We start from the raw sequence: 24,363 nt of genomic DNA on the forward strand, positions 1-24,363 counted from the left end.
CGGCGATGTTGGGGGCATCAGATTAGGGGTTAATAAGTGTAAGATTAGGGGTGTTTAGACTCGGGGTTCATGTTAGGGTGTTAGGTGTAGACATAAAATGTATTTTCCCATAGGAATCAATGGGGCTGTGTTAGAAGCTGAACGCTGCTTTTTTGCAGGTGTTTTTGGGGTTTTTTCAGACGGCTCTGCCTCATTGATTCCTATGGTAAAATTGTGCATGAGCACGTTCAGCCAGCTCACCGCTGACTTAAGCAGCGCTGGTATTGAGATGTGGAGCTAAATTCTGCTCTACGCTCACCTTTTTGCGGCTAACGCAGGGTTTAAAAAAAACCTGTAATACCAGCGTAGTCTTAAGTGAGCGGTGAAAAAAAAAATGCTTGTTAGCACCGCACCCTTGTTACCGCAAAACTCGTAATCTAGGCGATGATTTCTTATGAGCTAGAGGATGTCACACCGAAAGGAAGTGCCCAAAAAGCAGAAACACTTCCTTTAACCGAGGGCAGGCATACTAGTAGAGCCACTGTCACTACCTGCTTATTGTATAGGAGCCAGGCAAAAGTTTTTTAAATAGTTAGTTGTAGCGTAATTAAAAACAAACAAACAAAAAACAGGAGACAGGGAAAAACGTCTAATAACCACTTCTTGGTTTCTGGGGTTTGTGAAGCCCTGATTTAGAAGAGCATATTACTCTTTGTTTGAAATGGGAGATCCCTTCTAAGATCCAGGTGACCATCTACCACCATTAAGAACCAGGGAAGTGTTGGTGACGAAGAGTGGGCCTGTTATAGAGACCTATATCCACCCAGTACCAGCTTAAGGGCCATCAGTCCTTTCCATTAAAAAAATGGCGGCATGCTGCTCCTATAATGCTGATGATCAATGGATTTGTGTGTGTAGGAAGGGAATTCTACTATTCTGATAAAAAGTTTCCTATGCGCTATGAATTATCAGTTGGCAGGCTGTATTTTGTTTATTGTTGTTTTCACTTCACAAACCCTAGTTTCTGTTATAAACTACACATTTTCTCCTAAGTAGGGAGCAGCTGGTGAATGAAGACATAGGTGACAGAAATTATAACTGACTATTAATATATATAAATTTGCCGTGCTAAGCACGTTTTAGCAGGAATGAGCATATATAAATTGTCAAAATTAATTGTTGACCCCATCAGACTTTTCTTGTTGTAAATATATACTCTATATCTAACATTGTATACCCAATTATTAGATATGTAATTCATACTTGTTTTGTGCATGAAGTTGAAAACAAAGCAAAATGAAATAACTGCATTATTTTGCTTTCCAGCCACACTGAAGGAGCTTATATCACAGACCATGGTACGCTGGGCCCAGGAGGATCACATACAGGACCCAGAGCTTGTGCGTATAATGTTTAGTCTCCTGCGACTACAGTACGACAGTATTGGAGAGCTGCTGAGAGCTATGAGGAAGACTTACACCATCAGCGCTGCTTCTGTGGAAGATACCATTAACCTGCTGGCCTCTCTGGGGCAGATACGTTCACTGCTTAGTGTCAGGATGGGTAAAGAAGAGGAGATGCTGATGATCGATGGCCTGGGGTAAGGAACATTGTAATTTAGTTATGATATGACGTCCTTTTGTGCCATGTGCTAGTAACTACTTATAGATAACATTTGAATTTAAAAGGATATGAAACCCCACATTTTCAGATAGAGCATACATTTTTAAACAACTTTCCAATTTACCTCTACTATCAATTTTCCTTCATTCCTTTGGTGTCCTTTAATGAAGAAGCAGCAATGCACTACTGGGAGCTAGCTCAACACATCAGTAAGCCAATGACAAGAGACATATAGGTGCAGCTACCAAACAGCAGCTAGCTCCCAGCTCCTCTGCTACATATGTATGCTTTTTAACAAAGGATACCAAGAGAATAAAGCAATTTAGATAACAGATGTAATTTGGAACGTTGTAAAACATTGTATACTCTATATGGATCATTAAAGAAAAAATTTAAGTTTAATGTTCCTTTAAAGGGATACTAAACCCACATTTTTTCTTTTATGATTTGGATAGAGCATGCAATTTTAACCAACTTTCTAATTTACTCTTATTATCAATCTTTCTTTGTTCTCTTGGTATCTTTTTTTGAAAAGGCAGGAATGAAAGCTTAGGAGCTGGCACATTTTTGGTTCTGACTATGTTTTGAACATCAGGCTCTTACAGCTAGATTTAGAGTTTTGTCGGTAAGGACCCGAGTAGCTAACGCTGGCTTTTTTCTGGCCGCACCATAAAAATAACTCTGGTATTGAGAGTCCACAGAAAGGCTGCGTTAGGCTCCAAAAAAGGACCGTAGAGCATATTTAACGCAACTGCAACTCTCGATACCAGAGTTGCTTACGGACGCGGCCAGCCTCAAAAACGTGCTCGTGCACGATTCCCCCAGGAAACAATGGGGCTGTTTGAGCTGGAAAAAAAACTAACACCTGCAAAAAAGCCGCGTTCAGCTCCTAACGCAGCACCATTGTTTCCTATGGGGAAACACTTCCTACGTCTGCACCTAACACTCTAACATGTACCCCGAGTCTAAACACCCCTAACCTTACACTTATTAACCCCTATTCTGCCGCCCCCGCTATTGCTGACCCCTGCATATTATTATTAACCCCTAATCTGCCGCTCTGTAAACCGCCGCTACTTACATTATCCCTATGTACCCCTAATCTGCTGCCCCTAATACCGCCGACCCCTATATTATATTTATTAACCCCTAATCTGCCCCCTCAACGTCGCCTCCACCTGCCTACACTTATTAACCCCTAATCTGCCGACCGGACCGCACCGCTATTATAATAAAGTTATTAACCCCTAATCCGCCTCACTAACCCTATAATAAATAGTATTAACCCCTAATCTGCCCTCCCTAACATCGCCGACACCTAACTTCAATTATTAGCCCCTAATCTGCCGACCTAATCTCGCCGCTATTCTAATAAATGTATTAACCCCTAAAGCTAAGTCTAACCCTAACACTAACACCCCCCTAAATTAAATATAATTTTAATCTAACAAAATAAATTAACTCTTATTAAATAAATTATTCCTTTTTAAAGCTAAATACTTACCTGTAAAATAAATCCTAATATAGCTACAATATAAATTATAATTATATTATAGCTATTTTAGGATTAATATTTATTTTACAGGTAACTTTGTATTTATTTTAACCAGGTACAATAGCTATTAAATAGTTAAGAACTATTTAATAGCTAAAATAGTTAAAATAATTACAAATTTACCTGTGAAATAAATCCTAACCTAAGTTACAATTAAACCTAACACTACACTATCAAAAAATTAATTAAATAAAATACCTATAATTATCTACAATTAAACCTAACACTACACTATCAATAAATAAATTAAATACAATTCCTACAAATAAATACAATGAAATAAACTAACTAAAGTACAAAAAATAAAAAAGAACTAAGTTACAAAAAATAAAAAAATATTTACAAACATTAGAAATATATTACAACAATTTTAAACTAATTACACCTACTCTAAGCCCCCTAATAAAATAACAAAGCCCCCCAAAATAAAAAAAATGCCCTAATTATATTGTAGCTATATTAGGGTTTATTTTACAGGTAAGTATTTATCTTTAAATAGGAATAATTTATTTAATAAGAGTTAATAAATTTCGTTAGATTAAAATTATATTTAACTTAGGGGTGTGTTAGTGTTAGCTTTAGGGGTTAATACATTTATTAGAATAGCGGTGAGCTCCAGTCGGCAGATTAGGGGTTAATAATTAAAGTTAGGTGTCGGCGATGTTAGGGAGGGCAGATTAGGGGTTAATACTATTTATTATAGGGTTAGTGAGGCGGATTAGGGGTTAATAACTTTATTATAGTATCGCTCAGGTCCGCTCGGCAGATTAGGGGTTAATAAGTGTAGGCAGGTGGAGGCGACGTTGAGGGGGGCAGATTAGGGGTTAATAAATATAATATAGGGGTCGGCGGTGTTAGGGGCAGCAGATTAGGGGTACATAGCTATAATGTAGGTGGCGGCTCTTTGCGGTCGGCAGATTAGGGGTTAATTATTGTAGGTAGCTGGCTGCGACGTTGTGGGGGGCAGGTTAGAGGTTAATAAATATAATACAGGGGTCGGCGGTGTTAGGGGCAGCAGATTAGGGGTACATAAGTATAACGTAGGTGGCGGTCGGCAGATTAGGGGTTAAAAAAATTTAATCGATTTGCGGCGATGTGGGGGGACCTCGGTTTAGGGGTACATAGGTAGTTTATGGGTGTTAGTTTACTTTAGAGTACAGTAGTTAAGAGCTTTATGAACCGGCGTTAGCCCAGAAAGCTCTTAACTACTGACTTTTTTTCTGCGGCTGGAGTTTTGTCGTTAGATTTCTAACGCTCACTTCAGCCACGACTCTAAATACCGGAGTTAGAAAAATCCCATTGAAAAGATAGGATACGCAATTGACGTAAGGGGATCTGCGGTATGGAAAAGTCGCGGCTGAAAAGTGAGCGTTAGACCCTTTTTTGAGTGACTCCAAATACCGGAGGTAGCCTAAAACCAGCTTTAGGAGCCTCTAACGCTGGTTTTCACGGCTACCGCCAAACTCCAAATCTAGGCCTATGTGTTTTGCAGCAAAAGATGTATTTTGCATGGTGGTTGCACTAAAGATTTTGGGCGAGATAACAAGTGGAGAGCTAAATATCGCTTTGATGAAAGCGATATTTGCGCTCCACTGTGTAATACCAGCGCACGCTAATGTGCACTGGTATTACAAGCATTGCGCCCATGAAAGCACGCTTCCATAGACTCCTATGGGAGTCTCGTTCTGATGCTGTCAGAGACGGCATCAGAAATTCAGCGCCAGCGAAGGGGCTATATGCTGATACACATATATATTTATGTGTTAATATGTATATATACACATATTAACACATATATATATATATATATATATATATATATGTATATGTATATAAACATATATATTTGCTGGGAGCACACAGTTCCCCACAGACCGCAATGTAAAGGCACTTTACTCCCACCAACTTTACCTCCAAAATACTGCCTGGTGCATTAATTTTATTAAAGTTCTCTGGTTAAATTTATAAGCGCTAATTGCTACTGTTAGCTCGCGGTAGCAATAACCAGCCACTTGTAATGGCTGATAAATTATCGTTTGGGGGCACGATAATTTAGCTCTCCACTTGTTATCTAGCTCTTTATGAGGGTTTGGAAAAATAGGGACTTAGGTATTGTCACAGGAAAGGGGAGCATTTATTTCTGTGATTGTTGATCCAGTTTTGGTGATGAATGGAGTTTTGAAAGAAGAGGAAACCAAAAGTAGCAGGAGTGTAGTGGAAAGGTCTGATTTACCATCAGTGTAACTCCAATGGAGGGGATCACATTGCCAAAAGATGAGGAACAGCACTTGAGAAGTAAGCCCAGAATTGAACCTTGATAAAATCCAACAGTTAGTGGCAGTGAATAACAAGACATGAAGGAGATACTAGAGACCAGTTAGAGAGCCATGAAGTAGATTTACTAGAGACACAAAGGAGACATGAAGGAGACACTAGAGACCAGATAGACAGCCATGAAGGAGACACTAGAGACCAGTTACAGAGCCATGAAGGAGACGCTAGAGACCAGTTAGAGAGCCATGAAGGAGACACTAGAGACCAGATAGAGAGCCATGAAGGAGACACTAGAGACCAGTTACAGAGCCATGAAGGAGACGCTAGAGACAAGATAGAGAGCCATGAAGGAGAAGCTAGAGACCCGTTAGTGAGCCATGAAGGAGACACTAGAGACCAGATAGAGAGCCATGAAGAAGACACCAGAGACCAGCTAGAGAGCCATGAAGGAGATACTAGAGACCAGATAGAAAGCCATGAAGGAGACACTAGAGACCAGTTACAGAGCCATGAAAGAGACATTAGAGACCAGTTAGAGTGCCATGAAGGACCCACTAGAGACCAGATAGAGAGCCATGAAGGCGACACTAGAGACCAGTTACAGAGCCATGAAGGAGACACTAGATACCAGATAGAGAGCCATGAAGGAGACTTTAGAGACCAGTTACAGAGCCATGAAGGAGACACTAGAGACCATTTAGAGATGCATGAAGGAGACACTAGAGACCAGTTACAGAGCCATGAAGGAGACGCTAAAGACCAAATATAGAGCCATGAAGGAGAAGCTAGAGACCAGATAGAGAGCCATGAAGGAGACACTAGATACCAGATAGAGAGCCATGAAGGAGGCTTTAGAGACCAGTTACAGAGCCATAAAGGAGACACTAGAGACCATTAAGAGATGCATGAAGGAGACACTTGAGACCAGTTACAGAGCCATGAAGGAGGCACTAGAGACCAGATATAGAGCCATGAAGGAGAAGCTAGAGACCAGATAGAGAGCCATGAAGGAGACACTAGAGACCAGTTACAGAGCCATGAAGGAGACGCTCGAGACCAGATAGAGAGCCATGAAGGAGAAGCTAGAGACCAGTTACAGAGCCATGAAGGAGACACTAGAGACCGGATATAGAGCCATGAAGGAGAAGCTAGAGACCAGATAGAGAGCCATGAAGGAGACACTAGAGACCAGTTACAGAGCCATGAAGGAGACGCTAGAGACCAGATAGAGAGCCATGAAGGAGAAGATAGAGATCAGTTACAGAGCCATGAAGGAGACACTAGAGACCAGATATAGAGCCATGAAGGAGAAGCTAGAAATCAGTTACAGAGCCATGAAGGAGACACTAGAGACCAGATAGAGAGCCATGAAGGAGACACTAGAGACTAGATATAGAGCCATGAAGGAGAAGCTAGAGATCAGTTACAGAGCCATGAAGGAGACACTAGAGACCAGATTAGAGAGCCATGAAGGAGACACCAAAGACCAGTTAGAGAGCCATGAAGGAGATACTAAAGACCAGTTACAGAGCCATGAAGGAGACACTAGAGACCAGATAGAGAGCTATGAAGAAGACATCAGAGACCAGTTAGAGAGCCATGAAGGAGATAATAGAGACCAGATAGAGAGCCATGAAGGAGACACTAGAGACCAGTTACAGAGCCATGAAGGAGACACTAGATACCAGATAGAGAGCCATGAAGGAGACACTAGAGACCAGTTACAGAGCCATAAAGGAGATAATACAGACCAGATAGAGAGCCATGAAGGAGACACTAGAGACCAGTTACAGAGCCATGAAGGAGACACTAGAGACCAGTTACAGAGCCATGAAGGAGACGCTAGAGACAAGATAGAGAGCCATGAAGGAGAAGCTAGAGACCCGTTAGTGAGCCATGAAGGAGACACTAGAGACCAGATAGAGAGTCATGAAGAAGACACCAGAGACCAGCTAGAGAGCCATGAAGGAGATACTAGAGACCAGATAGAAAGCCATGAAGAAGACACTAGAGACCAGTTACAGAGCCATGAAAGAGACATTAGAGACCAGTTAGAGTGCCATGAAGGACCCACTAGAGACCAGATAGAGAGCCATGAAGGCGACACTAGAGACCAGTTACAGAGCCATGAAGGAGACACTAGATACCAGATAGAGAGCCATGAAGGAGACTTTAGAGACCAGTTTACAGAGCCATGAAGGAGACACTAGAGACCATTTAGAGATGCATGAAGGAGACACTAGAGACCAGTTACAGAGCCATGAAGGAGACGCTAGAGACCAAATATAGAGCCATGAAGGAGAAGCTAGAGACCAGATAGAGAGCCATGAAGGAGACACTAGATACCAGATAGAGAGCCATGAAGGAGGCTTTAGAGACCAGTTACAGAGCCATAAAGGAGACTCTAGAGACCATTAAGAGATGCATGAAGGAGACACTTGAGACCAGTTACAGAGCCATGAAGGAGGCACTAGAGACCAGATATAGAGCCATGAAGGAGAAGCTAGAGACCAGATAGAGAGCCATAAAGGAGACACTAGAGACCAGTTACAGAGCCATGAAGGAGACGCTCGAGACCAGATAGAGAGCCATGAAGGAGAAGCTAGAGACCAGTTACAGAGCCATGAAGGAGACACTAGAGACCGGATATAGAGCCATGAAGGAGAAGCTAGAGACCAGATAGAGAGCCATGAAGGAGACACTAGAGACCAGTTACAGAGCCATGAAGGAGACGCTAGAGACCAGATAGAGAGCCATGAAGGAGAAGATAGAGATCAGTTACAGAGCCATGAAGGAGACACTAGAGACCAGATATAGAGCCATGAAGGAGAAGCTAGAAATCAGTTACAGAGCCATGAAGGAGACACTAGAGACCAGATAGAGAGCCATGAAGGAGACACTAGAGACTAGATATAGAGCCATGAAGGAGAAGCTAGAGATCAGTTACAGAGCCATGAAGGAGACACTAGAGACCAGATAGAGAGCCATGACGGAGACACCAAAGACCAGTTAGAGAGCCATGAAGGAGATACTAAAGACCAGTTACAGAGCCATGAAGGAGACACTAGAGACCAGATAGAGAGCTATGAAGAAGACATCAGAGACCAGTTAGAGAGCCATGAAGGAGATAATAGAGACCAGATAGAGAGCCATGAAGGAGACACTAGAGACCAGTTACAGAGCCATGAAGGAGACACTAGATACCAGATAGAGAGCCATGAAGGAGACTCTAGAGCAGTGTTTTTCAACCAGATAATAGAGACCAGATAGAGAGCCATGAAGGAGACACTAGAGACCAGTTACAGAGCCGTGAAGGAGACAGAGACCAAATAGAGAGCCATGAAGGAGACAGAAGACCAGTTAAAGGGACAACTGTATCACTGAGACCAACAAAGTTGAAATCTCTCAGAAAGAGACAACCCTTGACAACAGCTAGCACTGCGGAATCTGTTGGCGTTCTACAAATAACTGATAATAATAATTAAAAACAATTATAATAACAGCTGAAAGTCGATTTCATTTCTTTTGGCAGTGAATAGGTTATATTGTAAGTGTTTTTTCGGTGGAGTGCTACAAATGAAAACCAGGTAGTGAGAGATCTGGCCTATTAACCCCTTGGTGCCATTTGTTTTCAATTTGTTGCAGTTCTCTCTGGTTAACAGCTCTTTATAGTGGAAAATGGTGCAGTTGTTATGTTGCCATTCCAATAATTTGAAGGCTAAGAGAAGTGTAGAGACAGTAGCTGGACAGCATACAGTTGGCAGATTTATTTTAGGATAAATATGATGTCTGCTGTTACTAGAAATTAAAAGGTTGAATACATGTGTATGAATTGGGTTTAAAGTTGTGGATGGGAAGAATGAGTTGTGAATTACAAGGACCAAATGGATAGGTATGAAGTGGGAGATGGATAGGTGTGAAGATATATTATCCCCTGTAAGTGGTGTGTTGCAGCATAACGTGGCTGATATGATGTAGCAAGTGCAGCGGAATTTGTAGATGTCTTTTCTTAGTGTGATTTTAGACTTAGTGTAGCTTTTATTGTACATCTTCTGCATTGAGTTGGGCCACTGCACCGTGTTACGGTAAAGGCATAGCATGTGTAATTACCTTATTATCCTGCTTTTTTTTTGCGGTGTGGTGATTCTTTATATTTTATATGCACATGTGTATAATCTTCTAATATATACATAAAATATCTATCTTTCTATGTATCCTAACATATCCTGATATTTTTTTGTTTCCTTTAGTGACATCATGAACAACAAGGTTTTTTATCAGCATCCAAACTTGATGCGCGTGTTGGGAATGCACGAGACAGTAATGGAAGTGATGGTGAACGTGCTCGGTGGAGACAAATCTCAGGTAACATTTTTTTCTCATATTATTATATTAACTAGACCTATTTCCATCCCTTATAGTTATAAATTATAATAAAGAGATACATATAGAACTGGAGCAGGATTAATAAATAATATACATTTTTACTTCTCTTTCAGCAAATCGCATTCCCAAAGATGGTTGCAAGCTGCTGTAGATTCCTCTGCTATTTCTGCAGAATCAGTCGACAGAACCAAAAAGCAATGTTTGAACATCTTGGCTACTTGCTAGAAAACAGCAGTGTTGGATTAGGTAAGTGTCTGAGCATTCTTTATAATGGGCTTACGGGTGGAGCGATAGTTTGCGCTCCCGATTGCATGTAAACTTCGCTAGACAGAGGCTTTTTGCGCATAGTCGAGTACCGAGCATATTACAAGTTGAAAGTTAAAACTTTTCGCATAAGTACTAACCCGAGATCTGAATATCGCAACTGTGTTAACATTTTCCCCATAGACTTCAATAGAACGTGAAAAGTGGGAGAAAAACACCCTTACTCGCACACAAAACCCGATTCTTCACATAGAAGAATACTCTGTTCTACTCATTCATAAATACAATTTCTAAATATATGTTTTGTAAAATATATATCTACACACACACACACACACACATATATATATATATATATATATATATATATATATATATATATAGAGAGAGAGAGAGAGAGAGATAGCACAAAACAGAACAACAAAATCTATTTACATGCGGTACAAACGGTGATGTTTTGGAGTCCACAAACCTGGTTTTTGGTCTGAGAAAGGGGTTTGTGGACCCCGAAAACGTCACCGTTTGCACCATATGTAAATAAATGTTGGTGTTTTTTTTTTATAAATCCAGTGAGTGCAGTTCTGTTTTGTGCTTTATATTTTTGTTAACTCAGCACTCGGGTAGTTGACTAACTGTATAATGAATGTAAAATATTTACAGCACAAACCCAGTTAAACACTTTATTACATATGAATATTGCATAAATATGATTTTACATGTTTTCAGCTACTTGACTGCAAGTGGCTTCAATGCACTTATATAAATGGTTATATATTTGTACATATGTATTTATGTGTTTATATTTGTATGTATGTCTGTAAATACATATATGTACACACACAGATATATATATATATATATATATATATATATATATATATATATATATATATATATATATATATATATATATATATATATATATATATATATATATTTTATCCCCTTTGCAGGATTTAAACTTATGGGCCTTCTTTCCAAAATTCTCGTTCAGTATTGAAAAAAACAAGATTTTTTAATTTTTTTTACTCAAAATGATCACAAACTTACCATGTAATATATAGCTGAGCTTGATAACATCCACAATAGTTTTCATCTCCCTACAATGGTACTATTAATGATCAATAATGGTTGTTAATCATTGAAAACCAAATTGATCCAAAAAAAAAAAAACATACAAAGGTTGTCCAGACTTTTATCTGCTCCTACCAACTGACCAGGCAATTCATCCTCATTCTGGTGGTTTAGCATTCTCTCTTCTCCTTACAATCTCCTCTCTCTTTACAACTCTTGATATTTTATAGACATATTTGCTTCTTGTTTTTATATTTAAATGATGCTGATGATATGTTCAGTATCATTTGTTATTTGACACAATTCAAATAGTGATGTCACCTTTGTTGACATGGACAATGTCGTCTTGTTTTGGTCTGAAGATGCATAGGTAGGTATATAATTCAGAAACAGCGTCACTTTTCCGGAACGAGTCCACAGCTACATTCATTACTTTTAGAAATTCAGAACCTGGCCACCAGAAGGAGGCAAAGACACCCCAGCCAAAGGCTTCAAATACCTCCCCCACTTCCCTCATCCCCCAGTCATTCATTGCCTTTCATCACAGGAGGTTGGCAGAGAAGTGTCATAAGTTCGAGATAGTCTCTTATGGAGGGTAGTATTCTTCGAAATGGGACTGGAGTTTTAAGTAATCCTGTCAGTCTCTCAGTGAGAGCATGGGTGAAGGTTAGAGTCCGGAGATGCAGGGAGAGTCTTTATGCGAAACCATCCCAACTCACATTAACAGCTCCTTGGCAATCAGCGTTGACGGGTTTCGCTGCCTGCCTTTATTCGCTCAAGTCCATGTCAGAAGTGAGGCTACTATCTGTCACAATTGAAGGGCCGTGTTCCTGTTCCACGGCGCAGATTCCAGTAAGATCGTTTGATTTTATTTCATTATGTGTATGTAAGGTAGGGTCCCAGTGGGACTCCTTTTATCTTAAAATAGGAATCATGGATTAATTTCTCCTGAGGGGGGGTTATTGAACAGGGGAAACATTAATCATGTTTGTTATGTGGTTCTATCTGCTAATGTGTAGTAATACTTTGGCTCGTGACTTTTCGGAACATAATGGCCATATCATCAATTGGCGCCATCTCTTTAGATTTGCACGCTCTTTTTGTGACTAGCATGGTACACCACGTGACCGGGTGCGGTTGCGTTGTTCTCCACTTCCGTATGCTGACTGTGTGGTGACAGAGAGAGTCTGCACGTTGGTTGTCTGGAGGTGGTGAGTGCCCCAGCCATTGGGTGTGTAAAAAGGGTGCCAGTTAGTGTTTGTCATTTTTGTAATCCTAAGATTATGGAGGATTCAGATTTTTTAGACACGGATGTCTCCGATGCAGAGAATGCGTCTTGTGATTAATATGAAATGGCTCAGATTATCCATGCCCATCAGTTATGTTCTGATTGTCTTTCTAGAGTACTATCTTATCCCGACTCAGGGACCTTAGAGTGCGTTGAGCCATCCGCGACAGAGGATTCTATGTCTGGTGAGGCGCGTGCCCCAGAAACTTTTCTACGCAAGCAGGTGTCCCTATGGCCTTTACTCCTTCTCCGGAAAGTAGCTTGTTTCCTCCAGAGGTTACGGCACAGTTCTGCATGGCCATATCTATGGCGCTGGCTCACTTATATCTCCCGAGTGAAATATTTTTAAGCTAAAGTCTGTGTTCTGTAAACCAGGGCCCATCGGGCGTGGGATCTCCTGATTCAGTTTGGCCTTCTGGGGAAGCATCGGCCTCTGAGGCTTCAGGGGTCCCAACCTCGGGGCCGGGGTCATTTATCGATGTGGCGAGGGATGGTTTTGCCTTCCGTTATAGGCTGGCACGTCTTTGTGTTCTACTAAGGCATGTTTTGGCGGTGCTGATGGATTCCAGTTCTAGTGGGCCGAGGGATCCGAGGCCTTAGATGCCGGATGGCAAGCTGGGTTAGACGTTTGGGGATGAAACTAATCTCCTTGACGTCTCTGTTTTTCTTTTTTCTTCTTTTATGTATCGGTTCCAGTTCTGAGCTTGGGTGAATGGGGCCTCTGATCGGCTTGTCCTGTGGGCGTACCCACTCACCTTGGGCATTCACCCGCGTGTGCTGCCTTACTTTTATTTTGATCCGGATAGGATGTATTTGATTTGTTTTTTTAATAAGCTCACATCTGATATAATTTCCGTTTTGGGAACGTTCTTTTTCTGGAACTGATACTTGCGATTTTGTGGTGGCATGCGTGCTTCCTCGAAAGTTGCACACTTTTGGTTCGAAACAAAGTTATGTTCTAATATCATATTATCGAACCTTCGGGTCGATTTTTCTTGGACCTTAGACTGTTTTGGGGTGCCCTTGTACCAGGAGGGTACTGGTTGGGCGCTATCTGCTGTTCCTTGGGTTCATGTCACCCTTATGGTTCTGATTATACTGTCGGATTCTGAATAGTTACTTGGGCTATTGATATGGACTCTGGGCTCGGATCCTACTACGTGGTATGGGGCCTTGTGCGTACCAATGCTTCTAGAGGAAGGTTGGGAGTTCCGATATAAGTTGGCCTTTTTAGGGGCATACGGCCAATCCACCCTAAATGTGCCTGATCTCGTCTGCTCTCGGAAGTGAAGCAGGGTGGGGCCTGGTTAGTACTTGGAACACCAGGTGCTACAATTTGCTTGAGTTACGTGACGACTTTTTAAAGACGTCATCGGGGTTCCTAAGGGTCCCTGGGGACTCAGAACCGTAGTTTTCCACTTCTGTAGAGTTTGAAAATGTGAATGACCTCCGGAGGTCTGGTATTTCGGGTGCTGGACAATTTACGTCTTCACTTACGGTATCTTCTGGATGTCGACTCTTGTAGCCTAGTCGCATTCCTTTTGCGATGGCATAGTTTTCTTTCCTTCCCGTTTTGGTTGGATCATCTGTTCGGGAAATGCAGAGCATGTCCTTCTTCCTTTTTTTCTCAGTGTTTCGTTTGCTCCAGTACGTGGAGTGCAGGGGTCACCCTGCCTTCTGTCAGGAGTTGCAAGGCTTCCATTGTTTTTCCTGTTGCAGGGATTTCGGGAGACTGATCCGGTAAGGATTTCTGGAGACTGCCAGCTTCTCAATCTAAGAACTGCCCCTTGTCATACCATGGTCTTTAGACTCTTGGGTACTATCCCTCGACCTTATGCGGATCTAGCCTTTTGGGCTTGAGGGTAGGAGGTCCTTGGTCAGTCACAGAGTTTCGCCTTTCAGGGGTCTGGGAAATGACCTTCCTCTTCACCAGCGTGTGGATCAGGTCGTTCGGCTTGTCTACAGAGTATAGCCTTGCGAATCAAGGGTACTGATTTCCCATTTCTTCAACAGGTCAGGAATTTTTTTCAAACTCTTGGGTTTGAGGCTGTTGCTAGGTAATCTATGTCTACGGACTTTAGATGGTGTAGGGCTCGGTATTGGGTGCGCTCCTACCATGGGAGGCAGCTGATAGATTCCTCAGGAAGTTCGATCTTTCGAACGGTTCCATCTTTCGAGGACTCTGGCTTAGGACCACGTCTCTTGCCTGGAACGGGCATGGACGGTTCTGCTTAACCTTCGGGTTTGGATCCCCCGTGTGTACCTTTGAGGGCGGGGTTTCTGACTCTCATGGGAGATTACTGTCTGCCTGAGGCTGATGTTTGAGGTTTCTCCGTGCAATGATACTCCTTTTTTCAGATAAATTATGCTTATATATATTTATGATAAGTTTGTGGCTAAAAGTATTATCAGAAACAAAATGAGAAGTTATGCTCTGATAGAAAATAATATGTAGCATTTCACAGATAAAGCTGAGGAGTTACCTTAGCTAAAATGGAGTTTAAAAAAATGTTATAATGAACTTCCTAGCACGTACTTAATACTTCCCAAAGAACACACAGGTTGGTAAGGTGATGTGCACAAACTGAAGATTATTAAATCTGTACCGGTCAGGTTTTATGAAGAGACAGGAAAAATCCAGTGTAAGCTGTTCACAAGAGAGACTGCGAGGAATTAGTACCTGTCATGTTTTATAAAGAGACAGGAAAAATCCAGTGTAAAATGTTCACAAGAGAGACGGCGAGGATCCACTTTGCAGCTGTAGCAGGCAAACAGGAAATGGAGGCAGTCAGGTGGAAGAATAACAGGGAAACTCTAATATGATTGAGAAGCAATCCTGAATACAGCTGGCAAGCAGAAAATGAGATCCGGTGGTTAAGAAATAGACAGGCAAACTTGAGAATCCTGAAACAATCTGGAAGCTGACAAATAGAGAAATAAATCAGCAGGCAAAACCGCAAGACCCAGGCAAAACCGCAAGACCCAGAGGATAGTAGTGCACCATACAAACAGCACAATAACTGAAGCAATTTGTGGAGGAGGGAGGATCCCTTTAATAGGCACTAAGTTTGAGAGGAGGAAATTATTTAAAGAGACAGTCATGATTGACTGATACATTACAGTATCCACCTTTCAAGGGCCCACCCGAGAAGGATTTGCAACTGGCTTAGAAGGATGTTTAGTATGAAATGTTCTGATGAGCCTAGGGGCATGAATGTCCGTAGAGGATACCCAGGAATCCTCCTCTGGTCATATCCTTTCCAGTGAATAAGGTATTCCAACTTCCCACGAACCAGTCTAGAGTCAAGTATTGAGTGTACCTCATATTCAATGTGGTCATCGATCAGGATAGGAGAAGGAGGTGTTGGAGGTAGACCCTGATCATGTTTTCCAGTGTAGGGTTTCAATAGAGATACATACAAAGTAGAGTGTATTTTGTAGGAACTAGGAAGGGTAACTCTCATTGCATTCTGATTCAACACCTGCTGAATAGGAAAAGGTCCAATGTATTGAGAAGCTAATTTTTTAGAAGAGACTTTGAGCCGTAAATTCTTAGTGAATTTTTAGCTTCAGATAAATGTTCTTTTAAGAGTGCCAATGTCTCTTTAATATTTTTAGCAAAATCATAGGCTACAGGCGAATTATTGGAATTAGGCAAAGTAGGTAGGGAGTTAGGATGATAACCATATGTAGCGAAAAATGAGGAGGTTTTTGTAGAGGAACTGGGGGAATTATTGTAAGCAAATTTGGCCAATGGAAGTAGATTGAACCAATCATCTTGAAGGTGTGAGGTGTAGAAGCAAAGGTATTGTTCTAGAATCTGATTTGTTCTCTCAGTGAGACCATTAGTCTGAGGATGATATGCTGAGGATAACCTAGATTCAATCTTAAGAAGTTGACACAATTGTCTCCAACATTTGGACGTGAACTGTGTCCCCCTGTCACTGAGAATGGTGGAAGGTATCACATGTAATCTGACAATATGATTAACAAAAACTTCTGCAATTTTAAGAGCTGTGGGTAAGGATCTTAAGTGGAATGAAATGAGCCAATTTGGTTACGTGGTCAAACAGCACCAGGATGGTAGAGTGTGACTGAGATAATGGAAGATCAACTATAAAATCCATAGAAACAAATTCCCAGGGTTTATTGGGAATAGTTAGAGGTAACAAGTGCCCAACAGGTTTTTTATGATCCATTTTGTTCCGGGCACAGTTTACACAAGAGCTAACATAGTCATGAACAGTTTGAGTAATCTTGGGCCACCAAAAGTATCTTTTGAGAAGAGAAAGTGTTCTAGTCATACCAGAGTGCCCTGATAGGGGGTTGTCATGGAAATGCTGAAGAAGACGTTGTCTTAAGGATAATGAAATATATAAGCGGTCTTGATAGAGATATAAACCAGAGGAAGTCTTGGTTAAGGATTCTGAAGGTATTACAGGATCTGATTCCAAAGCTTTTAGGATGTCCTATTCTAGGGTAGTAGATAATTCAACAATCTTGTAAAAAGGTATTACAGTGGAAACTTTTGATTTATAGTAGTTCTTGTCAGTTAAACGTGACAGTATATCGGCTTTAGCGTTCTTTGATATAGGTAATTATAAAATCAAACCTATCCAAGAAGAGGGACCATCTAACTTGGCGGGAGGATAGAGTTTTATTAGTTCTCAGGTACTCCAGATTCTTATGATCTGTGTATATTACAAAAAGGAATTTAGTTCCTTCCAAAAGATGGCGCCAGTTTTCTAATGCAGACTTGATGGCTAACAGTTCCTTATCTCTGACGGAGTAGTTGTATTCAGCTGGAGTTAACACTCTTGAAAAATAAGCTATTGGTTGGATAGTAGATGAAATAGTGTTCCGCTGGGAAAGAATAGCTCCTATGCCAACATTTGAGGCTTCAACCTCGAGAACATATTGTTTCTGGGGATCAGGTAATTGTAGTATGGGAGCAGAGGTGAAACTATTCTTCCGCATTTTGAAGGCATGATCAGCCCCATCTGACCAAATGTATTGGGAGTTTCCAGTAAGTTGGGTTAGAGGTTTGACTATAGTGGAATAATTAGGAATGAACTTCCTATAAAAATTTGCGAATCCAAGAAATTTCTGTAGGGATCTTTTGTTGTCAGGTTGAGGCCAGTAAGTGATAGTGGAAACTTTATTTGCGTCCATTTGGATTCCTTCAGGTGAAATGACATAACCAAGGAATTTAATAGTGGTTTGATTGAATAGACATTTCTCCATCTTGGCAAATAAATGATGTTCTTGAAGACGAGAGAGGACCTTGCGTACGTGAAGAATATGTTCTTGCAGAGATCTAGAATATATGAGAATATCGTCGAGATATACTACGACACATATATCTAGCAGGTCTTTGAAGATTTCATTGATGAAATACTGGAAGGGGGCTGGGGCGTTGCATAGCCTGAAGGACATCACATTATATTGGAAAAGATCATAACGGGTTCTAAAAGCTGTCTTCCATTCGTCCCCTTCTTTTATGCGAATGAGATTGTAGGCCCCTTTAAGTCGAGTTTAGTATATAGAGATGTATGAGTGAGACGTTCCAGTAATTCCGGAATAAGCGGTAACGGATATCGATTTTTAATCGTTATATTATTGAGAGCTCTGTAGTCAATGATTGGACGAAGAGATGCGTCCTTATTCCGTACAAAAAAGATTCCGGATGCAGCTGGTGATGTTGATGGGGATATGAATCCTTTTCTTAAATTCTCCTGTAAATATTCATGGAGAAATTGTAATTCTTGTTCTGAGAGTGGGTAAATCCTGCCGTAAGTAATCTTCGCTCCTGGTAGGATGTCAATGGGACAATCATACGGACGATGAGGTAGAAGAGTTTCGGCTTCCTTTACATCCAAAACTTCTTTGAAGTCTAAATATTCTGTCGGAAGGGAAGAGGAAGTATTGCATACAACTACATGTGGAATACAAGTATCTTTACAGTAGGATGACTGAAAAGATATCTTATTTTGTGACCAGTTTATAAGAGGATTGTGTTTTACCAACCAAGGGTGTCCCAAAATTATAGGGTGTATGGAAGAGTGTATAATGTTGAATGTAATATACTCTGTGTGACCACAAGGAGTGGTAGTATGATGTGTAATAGGTGCTTTTAAATAAGTAGACCCATCAATAACTCTGATATGCACAGGGGATTGCTTCAACACACACTGTATTTTATTCTTTTTAGCCAATGATAAATCAATAAATGTTCCATAGGCTCCAGAGACAATCATTCCCTCGGTTTGGATGACTTGACAATCCCACTGTAAAGACAAGGTAAGTGAGTAATGAGAAGCAAACTTAGGAGTAGGTATGGATTGTATATTAGAAAGCTTACCCTTCTTCTGACAAATTTGGCAAGGGCAAGAAGAAACAGTATGCTCACTGCTAGCACAATATAGGCAGAGATTGGCCAACTTCCTCCTAAGCTTTTCTTCTTGTGATAGGGGTCTCTTTGCGGCACCTATATCCATGGGGACTGAAGTTTGAGAAAGTTTCTCTGGAATATAAGTAGGAATTCTTTTTAGGTAGACTTGGGAATGAGTTTTTTCTGACTTCCTCTCTCTATAACGTCATTCCAAGGAAATTAAGATTTTAATGAGAGCATCAAGGGTGTCTGGGAGTTCGAGTCGGGCTAACTCATCCTTAAGATGTTCCGCTAGACCCAATCTAAATTGGTTTCTGAGACTTAGTTGGTTCCACTCTGAGTCTGTGCTCCACACCTGGAAATCTGCCACATATTCCTCCACAGGGGGTTTCCCTTGTTTAAGAGATCTCAGATTAGTCTCGGCTGCTAATTGCTTGTTTACATCCTCATACAGGGTCCCCATGGTGGCAAAAAAGTCATCCAGGGAATTGTGGATGGGGTCATCCTTTTCAAAAAATCTGTTTGCCCAGGCCCTTGGTTCACCTTTTAAGTATGAAATCACAGTACAGACTTTGACTTTATCTGTGCTGTATGTTCTTGGTTTTAATGAAGGAGACAGGCGTTTTTAAAGTGCCTGAAATCAGACCTATTCCCAGAGAATGGAGTGGGAGGGTTGAGTGGGTTCAGGTGATTCAGATGTTTTAGTAGTAACTATATCTTTAAAAAGTCCTTTTAGGGTTAAGACCTCTACCTGTACTTCTGTTAAACCCCTGGCCAAGTAATCCACCTTTTGATTAAGTGTGCTGAAGTGTAATTCTAGTTCCTTAGGATCCATTTTCAAAAGTACAATAGGATAAACAAAAAGGAAAAACAAAAGTTTTTTTTTAAAAAAAATACATATATGTATGTATGTATATATATATATATATATATATATATATATATATATATATATATATATATATATATATATATATATATATATATATCAATGTAGGCTTCAGTTATACTGCAATGATACTCATTTTTTGAGATAAATGTTGCTTATATATATATGATAAGTTTGTGGCTAAAAGTATTATCAGAAGCAAAATGAGAAGTTATGCTCTGATAGAAAATACTATGTAGCATTACTCAGATAAAGCTGAGGAGTTATCTTAGCTAAAATGGAGTGCAAAATAATTTTATAATGAACTTCCTAGCACGTACTTAATACTTCCCAAAGAACACACAGGTTGGTAAGGTGATGTGCACAAACTGAAGATTAATAAATCAGTACCTGTATGGTTTTATGAAGAGACAGGAAAAATCCAGTGTAAGCTGTTCACAAGAGAGACTGCGAGGAATCAGTACCTGCCAGGTTTTATGAAGAGACAGGAAAAATCCAGTGTAAGCTGTTCACAAGAGAGACTGCGAGGATCCACTTTGCAACTGTAGCAGGCAAACAGGAAATGAAGGCAGTCAGTTGGAAGAATGACAGGGAAACTCTAATATGATTGAGAAGCAATCCTGAATACAGCTGGCAAGCAGAAAAGGCGATCCAGTGGTTGAGAAATAGACAGGCAAACTTGAGAATCCTGAAACAAGCTGGAAGCTGACAAAGAGGAATAAATCAGCAGGCAAAACAGGCCCAGAGGATAGTAGTGCACCATACAAACAGCACAATAACTGAAGCAATTTGTGGAGAAGGGAGGATCCCTTAAATAGGCTCTACGTTTGAGAGGAGGTCATTATTTAAAGAGACAGTCATGATTGACTGATGCATTACACTCTGACGGGTTCCTACTTGTCTTCTGGGACATCTGTGTTTCCTTGCAGACTCCAGTTGTTGTTCAACTGGGCTGACGATATTGGCCGAAGGGTCTCGCCTATATTGGAAGGGTGATTACTGTTGCTTTGCTTTCTTTTCTTCTCACCTAGGGTGGGGGATAGGTTCTTGAATTGGAGGTACCTGAGTATCTGTGGAGGCCCGTGGGTCTTTGTTTTTCTCACCTCGTAGGTTTTTTCCCTTCCTGGCTTTTTTAGAATCACAAAACTGGATTCTGGTATTAGGATGTTGGTAGTCAGAGTATTTTCTTCCCTGGGGTAGTGTTCCTTCTTCTGGAAGGTTACAGTGTAGGGATTTTTCGGACCCGAGCACAAAGTTACCTGTCATGACTCATGGAGCATGCCAGTTTTAGTAACGGTCAGAGTTCTACTCTGGGGTTTTGATTCCTTGTAGACTCTTCCTTTTTTTCTACCGACGGTCTGGGACTCTTGTCTTAGGTCTTTAACTAGCCTTGGGGCTGGGGCCGTTATACTGGAGGGAAGGTCGGTGATTGGTCTGCTCTGTGTTGTGTTGACTGTTTACTATTATTGAGTTTGTCCTCCCTTTCAGTGAGGAGACTCTTGGTTCCCATCTTTCTACTGGTGGCATCTGCCGCTGGGATCGGAAGCTCCTTGGAGCCCGGAAATTTCTGGTCGGGAGCTTTTGTCGAGATTTTTCGGCGCTTTTTGGTGGGACGAGTCCGACAAGGACTTAGGGTCAGCTTTGCTGCCTGGAGATTGGTCATCACGAGTTCTTGTTTGCAGATGGCTCTGTGTTCTCTTGGAGAGCTAGGACAATTATCCTGTCTCTGCTTGTTTATGCTTGTCTAACTTGACGGGTTTTGACTTGGCTATGATGCAATAGGGAACTCTCCCGTCAGAAGAAAAGAAAATTATCAGCTAAGCATAATTTATGTTTTTATGTGCATTGAAAATATAAGTTGTTTTGTGTACACTGTCATTGTCAAATAGTATTGCAGCAGACAACTGGCCATTATTCACTAGCAGCTTATCCAGTTTGTTAATTTCATATGTTAGAGACATTAACCTCTTGCTCCTAATGGAAGTAGGTTCTACATTACACAGTACTTGTGTACTCTGTTGACTTAGTATCTGCGTACAACACTGTGGCTCATACTGTGACCCCGCCTTCAGCTTAGACAGCCGAGGTTGCAGACAGTACCAGAAGTTATCTGCCTTCATATGGTAAGGAAGCACTGAGCGTTCTCTCTGTATCTTATAAAGACAGATCCCCGATGCAGACATTGACACAGACGTTATCACTGTCTGTATCTGTTGTGGTGGTGGTGTGGGAGGGAAGAAGGGAGTCTATTGTGCGGCCCATTGCAAGAAAGGGGGAGGAATGGGAGGGTTCCCTATGCTACAGAAAAAGCTTAATAGGAGAGAGAGGGAGGGATGGGTCTAAAACTGCATAAAATGGGGCTAATTAGAGGAGTTATGGAGTTAGGAAGGTGAGGGGGACCCTTACAATACAGAAAATGTTGTTTCTTTCCTAAGATATGGTGAGTCCACGACGTCCCCAATTACTATATATCACTCCTGGCCAGCAGGAGGAGGTAAAGAGCACCACAGCAAAGTTGTTAAGTGTCACTTCCCTTACGCATAACCCCCAGTCATTCTCTTTGCCTCTGTTAATGGAGGAGGTGAAGTTCTGGTGTCTGAAGAAAATTGGATTTCTTTTGCTACAAGCACGTTTTTGGGGTCTAGCCGTACTCCACGTTAGTCTCTTCAGTAGGGCAGTGGTGGCTTTAAAGCAGTTAGGAACTTGTATGGTGGGCCTTGCTGCGTTTTCCTAACATATTTGCTGCCCATGGTATAGAAAGCAAGAGTGGGTTTACTCTGTTCTTTCTTTTTCCACAGGTCTCTGTGAGGAGTATGTGTCCTCTCATACCGTGTAAGCTGTCCTCCTGTCGGACGGCTAGATGCAGGTAAGTGTCATGTAAGAGAGAGACTGACTCCCCTTTATCGTAATGAAGGGGTCAATCGGTTACATGAGGTAAAATGTTATGTGTGCAATGTGTGAATTGACTAGAGTCTTCACTTTCTGTAATATGCGATCTGGTGTGTCAGGGCATTTTATCAAGGAGTTCATGAGAGCCTTGAATATTGCAGTACTGGTTTGTTGTGGCGTGTTCATGTTTTAGCACTTCCAACTTAATAACCTGGTAGTGAGCAGCACGCCATTTATTCAGGCTGCGCAATTTTTTTTCTTCACAGTCCTTCTGGCTCCGCCTTCTGTTAGTGAAGAACGGAGCGCTGCCATTTTTGTGGCTGTAGCGCTCACGTGACCCCGACTCCTCCGACATGAGAATGGAGGGGCTTGTATACAGTCAGTGTATTTAGCGACTGTATTTTTATGGGTACTCACAATGTTGCCCAGGTATTACAAGTATTAGTTACATGTCGTCAGCATATGAACAGTATCTAAGCAGCTTTAGTACTGAATTCTGATAAGTGACAAAATTGAGCTCGCGTATCCTGCATTCACTTACAGAATTATTTTATTCATAAATGTTCCATTAGAAATTTCTATAATTAGAGAATTGGGGTTATTTTATGTTTATGCTATACTAAAACTGAACTATAGCTTGTCAGTTTTATTATTTTTTGTATTTTATTTTTTATTCCTCAGAGTCCCCAGTTCAATTCCCTATACTGAAACGGAAATATATTTAGGATTATAATTTCTGGAACAGAAATCTGTTCTTATTTACATTTATGTCTATCCTGTTCTAAGGCTAGTCTTTATACTCTTAAAGTGACAGTGTTCATTTTTAAGTATTTAAATTTTTCAAAAAATTATGGAAAATATATTTTGCTAACCTCATGTCTCTCAGGATGATGCTGTTTAGGCCATGCCACAGCTTTCGCCTTTAAAAGTCCCAAGCCTTTATGGCGTCACATGCAGTGCCATGCGGGTCCTCTTAATCTCCTGGAGGAGTTTATTTGCTGGCAGAACTTGTTGCCCAGGTATCTTCAGAGATATCTGCGGCATTATCTGCTTTTCCTATACTTCCTATAAGGGAAGACGCTTAAGGAACATAAGTAAGATAGTAAGGTTTCTGTCCCATTTGCTGCTACTCAGGTTGTTTTTTCTCATAAGTCTGATGAGTAGAATACGTTGGTAGCCACTGAGGGTGAAATCTTAGATTCGGACAGTATAATTCCTTCATCTGATGCTGAAGTGGTATCCTTCAGATATATGCTTGAACACCTCGGTTATTGTTAAAGGAGGTTTTGGCTACTTTGGACGACACCGATATTCCTGTCGTTGTCAACCGAATAAGTTTATTACATTTTTTACTTACTCCGATGTTCCTTACTCCGTTGAAGTGATTCGAGACTGTGCTATGGAGATTTTTCACAGGAATAGGGGAAGCCAGAGATACCTTATTCCTGTCTCCGGTCTTTTAAAGGATTTTTTCCTGTCGCTGACTCCATTAAAGATCATGCTGCAAGGGGAGGTTTCTACTTTGGCTAAGAGAACTACAATCCCTATAGAGGAGAGCTGCTCCTTTACGGATCCCATGGACACGAAGCTGGAGGATTATTTGATCATCTTGGTTTTCAATGGAAACCTGCAGTTTGTATTGCCACTATTTTCAAGTTTGGCTTCCTTTTGGTGCGACGCCTTGTCTAAATATACTGTGCTAACCCATTGGGTGTTGTGGCTGAAATATTGGTCAGCTGATGTTTCCTCCA

General features: G+C 41.0%; 1 protein-coding gene across 11 annotated transcripts in view; it reads left to right on the plus strand.

The window, feature by feature from the left end:
- Positions 1-24,363, plus strand: part of RYR3 (ryanodine receptor 3) — a 1,083,635-nt gene that overhangs the window by 482,903 nt on the left and 576,369 nt on the right. For all 11 annotated transcript variants that reach the window (XM_053697970.1, XM_053697969.1, XM_053697973.1 and 8 more), the window contains 3 exons: positions 1,306-1,579; positions 9,682-9,796; positions 9,931-10,063. In XM_053697970.1, coding sequence (XP_053553945.1) covers positions 1,306-1,579; positions 9,682-9,796; positions 9,931-10,063 — 522 coding nt within the window. The remainder of the gene's footprint in view (positions 1-1,305; positions 1,580-9,681; positions 9,797-9,930; positions 10,064-24,363) is intronic.

The sequence above is a fragment of the Bombina bombina genome, chromosome 1 (genome assembly GCF_027579735.1).
Source record: "Bombina bombina isolate aBomBom1 chromosome 1, aBomBom1.pri, whole genome shotgun sequence".
Lineage (NCBI taxonomy): Eukaryota > Metazoa > Chordata > Amphibia > Anura > Bombinatoridae > Bombina > Bombina bombina.